This window comes from Dipodomys ordii, unplaced genomic scaffold, assembly GCF_000151885.1.
Source record: "Dipodomys ordii isolate 6190 unplaced genomic scaffold, Dord_2.0 Scaffold152, whole genome shotgun sequence".
Taxonomy (NCBI): Eukaryota; Metazoa; Chordata; class Mammalia; order Rodentia; family Heteromyidae; genus Dipodomys; species Dipodomys ordii.
Genome location: NW_012267368.1, coordinates 365179 through 370028, shown reverse-complemented (window position 1 = coordinate 370028; position 4850 = coordinate 365179). Strand labels below are relative to the sequence as shown.

The 4850-nt window shown below is 45.7% G+C and overlaps 1 protein-coding gene across 1 annotated transcript in view; it reads left to right on the top strand.

Annotated features, from left to right (window-relative positions):
- Nucleotides 1-4416: 4416 nt before the first annotated feature.
- The window catches only part of Elovl4 (ELOVL fatty acid elongase 4), a 29425-nt gene continuing 28991 nt past the window's right edge, over nucleotides 4417-4850 (top strand). Inside the window, exon 1 of the mRNA XM_013032257.1 lies at nucleotides 4417-4648. Within this exon, the coding sequence (XP_012887711.1) occupies nucleotides 4417-4648 (232 nt within the window). The remainder of the gene's footprint in view (nucleotides 4649-4850) is intronic.

Genomic DNA, 4850 nt, shown 5'->3' with positions numbered 1-4850 from the left:
TCCTCCTCCTTTTCCTCCTCCTCCTCCTCCTCCTCTTCCTCCACCACCTCTACCTCCTCCTTCTTTTGCTGATGCTGGAGCTTGAACTCAGGGCCTGCATGCTGTCCCTTAACTTTTTCACTCAAGTCTGGTACTGTACCATTTGAGCCACAGCTTCACTTCTAGCTTTTGGCTGATGAATTGGAGATAAGAGTCTCATAGACGTTCCTGCCAGGGTTGGGTCTAAGCTCATATCCTGAGATTTCAGCCTCCTGAGTAGCTAGGATTACAGGGGTGAGCTACTGGCACTTGGTTGGGAAGATTGTTTCTTTATATGGCTGAGTAGTATCTCATTGATGATGTGCAACACTTAACCCATTCACCTATCAGAGGACATCTTGGCCACTTCTGATTTGGGAAGATTTTGAATAAAACTCCAATAAGCATCCATGTGCAGGTGTGTGTGTGTGTGTGTGTGTGTGTGTGTGCACGCGTGTGTGCGTGCGTGCGTGAGCACATGCATGCACGTACTCACGCACACTACTGGGGATTGAACCCAAGGTGTGTGCTTGTTTGTTGACATGTTTGGTTTGTTTCTGAGACAGCATCTTGTTATATAACACAAACTGGCCTCCACCTCATAACCATTTTCCTGCCTTTTGCTCTCAAGAGCTGGGATTACAGGTGTATCTCACCATACCTGGCTGAGGAAATTTTTTTCTTTCCTTTTTCTTTCTTGGCTGTATTGCTGTTTGAATTTACCTTTGTTAGGCAGGTTTGTTACTATTTGGTCCAAACCCTCCCCAAGAGAACAAATACACCTTTACTTAAGTTTGCATTCCTTTTAATCCTGGGGACACAGCACCACATAATTCTATTGTCCAATGGTCTCGGCTTTGGACAAAATTACTTCTCAATTTAACCCAAATTATGCCACCTTCCCCAGATGATTCTGCTTTTGTGCCATTTGCTGCCAGGAGCAACCATATTGTGTTGTTGTCCTTGGCTTTGTATATATAGGCACAACTCTTGCTCAAGTAGAATTCAGCTTTGTTTTTGTGAATATTTACTTTCACAAATGTCGTTTTGGCAATTTGAGGATTTTTACTACAGGTCACATGCTTGCCACACGGGTTTTTACACTAGAGTCTCCTGGTCACTGGTTTTGTTTTTCAGGCAGGGCGATGCATTTTTGCTTAGGGCTGGCTTCGAACCAGCATCTCCCTACCTTTGCCTCCCAAGCAGCTAGGTTTACAGGCACATACCATCATGTCCAACTCATTGATTGTGACAGGAGTCTCAATAACTTATTTTTCCTAGGTAGCAGGTAACCATTCTGATCTCTACCTCCCAAGTACTTGGGATAACAGGTATGAACCACTAAACACCTTCTTCTAGAAGAAGTATATATTCCCTTTGGTTCTGGAAGCCCAGCAAAAATGGCCACAGACCACAGCATTCTAGCTATATTTTCCTTATTTATTTATATTTATTTTTAATTTGTGCCAGTCCTGGGGCTTGAAACCAGAGCCTGGGCACTGTCCCTTAGTTTTTTGCTCAAGGGTGATACTCTACCACTTGTCCCGCAGCTTCACTTCTGGCTTCTGGGTGGTTACTTGGAATTGAGAATTTCATACACTTTCCTGCCTGGCCTGGCTTTGAACTGTGATTCTCAGATCTCAGCCTCCAGAGTAGTTGGGGTTATAGGCATAAGCACTAGCATCCTCCTGGCTCATTTTGGTTTTTAGAAGTTTTAATCACAGTTGCCTTCCCTAAGCTCTGAAATGTTGGAAGAGACATATGGAGGAGAGGTTTCCAATATCTTGTTCTGTGCAGTTGAAAGTAGCTGGGCAGCTCATTCAATATTTTGCTTATGAATTTCTTCTACTATATGTCTAAGCTCATTACTCATAATCTTGTCTTGAAATGCTTGAGTATGGTCCAGTTTAGCCAAGTTAGAAGCCAGCTCAGGAAGGAAAGTCCAAGAGGCTTTTAGCTTCAATTAGCCACCTATAAGCCAGAAGTGGAGCTGTGGCTCAAGGGGTAGTGTGCTAGCCTTGAGCAAAAAAATCTCAGGGATAGGGGTCAGGCTCTGAGTTCAAGCCCCTGGGCTGGCACACACACACACACACACACACACACACACATACACACACACACACACACGAAGTCTCTGGGCTGGTGTATGTGGTTCATTGCTCCTGCAAGTTCAAGGCTGAGTGCAAACCCATGTTATTAAAGAGACTCAGATTTCCCCCAGTTTTCTTTTCTGTACTATCATCCGCACCACCTTAAATGCTGTATTCAGTGAAACCTTGGCTTTTTCTTGAAACTCCTTGAAATTCCTCCAGCCTCTGCCCATGACCCAGTTCCAACAACCAATTCTCAATACAAATCCTCTGTCTTGTCTGTTTTTGTGCTGCTAAAATGCAATACACAATATTGGATAACTTTTGGAGAACAGGGACTCACTTCTTACGGTTCTGAAGTTGGGAATTACAAGATGTGTCTAGTGAATAGATGGCTTGCTGGCTGCATCCATCTATAATGGAAGACACCACTCATGCCTGAGTTCAAACACAGCATTAAGAACTTCATAAACGGCATTAGTCATTCATGAAGACTCTGTCCTCAGGACCCAAATCTCCCATGGCTCTCACCTCTCAACTCTGTCCTGTTAGTGGTTCATTTCCAACACTATGAGAGACATAAACAAAGCACAGAAGGGATTCTTGGTTCTAGGCAGTCACTGGTATTTGTCAGTCATTTGGGAACTGATTTCAGACTTTGGACTTCATACCAGGCAAGAGGGCTTCTGAGTCGGGTGAATTCCACAGCTCTGTTTCTTGGTGTGTGTTTGAACTGTTCATAAATAAATACAATAGTACTTTTTGAGGTAGAATGTGGACATGAGGATACAATTCACCTGCCTCTCCTAAATTATGTTGGTTTTGTCTGATCTTTTAAAATATGTGACTCGCGCCCCCTAGTGAACAAAAAACTTAGGTTGCCCTCCAGTTAAAGAGAAGCCAAGGGGAAACCAAGTGCTGTTCCCCATTATGTATTATGATGTTTGTATGTGTGACTGAAAGCAACGTGCTCTCCCTAAGTTGGGATTCCACATATATAAGAAATAGTTTTGTAAGCGATGTACAAATGAATCTGTACTCCTTTATTTCCAATTAACCAGCAAAAAGATGGAAGTGGAGGTGTGGCTCAGGTGGTAGAGTGCTAGCTTGGAGAAAACAAAAACAAAACAAATGAGTGCATGACACCTTGAGTTCAAGCCCCAGTACCAGCCCAAGGGGGGAAAAAGTAGGTTGTTATCCCATTTCCAAATGAAAAAAACTTGACTTCAGGTCCTGGATGCTTCTCTGAGCTTCTTTGCTCAGGGAGCATGCTACCACTTGAACAACAGCGTAAATTCAGGCTTTTTTTTTTTTGGTTTAATAGAGATAAAACCTTATGGGCTTTCCAGCAAGGCTGATCTTGAATCTCAATGCTCAGATCTCAGCCTCCAAGTAGCTAGGATTACAGGTGTGAGCTGCCGGCACCTGGCTTGACTAATTTATTTAAACAAATAAATTACATCTTGATTGGCTGATGGCAAGAACAAGTATTTCAATAAGACTAATTGAGTTATACAATACATCGGTTACTTTTAAGGACCTGTTCTCCCTAGATTTTCAATCACTTAAATAATCATTGTTATGCCCTGAGAGTAGTATGTTACAATTATCATATATATATATATATATAATTACTATTTATAGCCTTGGGTTAGGGCTTCATCCAGTGACCACAAGTCATTGTTTTAGTATGCTCCCAATATAAAACATAAAGAACATATAACCAGTCAATGGAAAAGAAATCAATCTAATACGATAAGAGGTAGCTTCCAGATTTCTTTCACAATGTCAAAGGGCTAAAGCAACCACACACTTGACTTAGCAGCCTTGAAAATGACACATCCTATATCAGCCAGTGGAGAAAAGTTTAGAGAAAAAGGTAGGCGGCATATTAGAAATAGATGAAAGTGCCTTTAGATTTGTGTCAGAAACGATCAGATTATGAGTTGGAGATAGTATATTTTTTGCTACTTTTCAGGGGTCACCTCTCCTAATTGCCTCCCAGTTTTTGGGAGAGAACAATGCTTATTTTTTATCTATTTTGCTGGTCCTGGGGTTTGAACTCGGGGCCTGGGCGCTGTCCCTGGGCCTCTGTGTGCTCAGGGCTGGCGCTCTACCACTTGGGCCACAGCGCCACTTCCATCCAGCTTTCTTGGTACTTTACTGGAGATGAGAGTCGCACAGACTTTCCTTCCTGGGCTGGCTTCGAACCGCAATCCTCAGATCTCAGCCTCCCCTCCACTCGGGAGACTAAGTGTGAGCCACTAGCGTCTGGCTACATTTTTTTTTTTTTTTAATTAAAACCAAAATGTCCTTTTCCTTCCCGGAGGAGGCGGTCCTTGATCTCCGAGGCCCTAGGTCCGTTCGCTGCGCTGCCTCCGGGGCCAGGAGAACCCGGAGGCCCTGGGCTGGCACACTCGGATCCGGGGACCATCGGCTGCACGTCGACCGTGTCCGCCGACCAGGGGCGGGCGAGCGTCGGCGCCCCGGCAGCCCAGGGGTCCCGGGCACGCGCGGGGGGCGGGACGGCGCCGGTGCAGGTGCGGGAGGCCGGCCGCCAGGGACTGCGGGCGGGTGACGACACCCGGGCGCCTCGCCCACTGCCTCATCGGTTTCCCAGGGCGACTCCGGGAGGGGTGCCAGGTCCCCCGCGGCGAGGCTGAGCCTCCTCGTCCTCCTCCTCGGGGGGAGGGGGACGCGGGACAGGGCCCGGGTGGCAGGAGGAGGGGCCCAGGCTGCAGG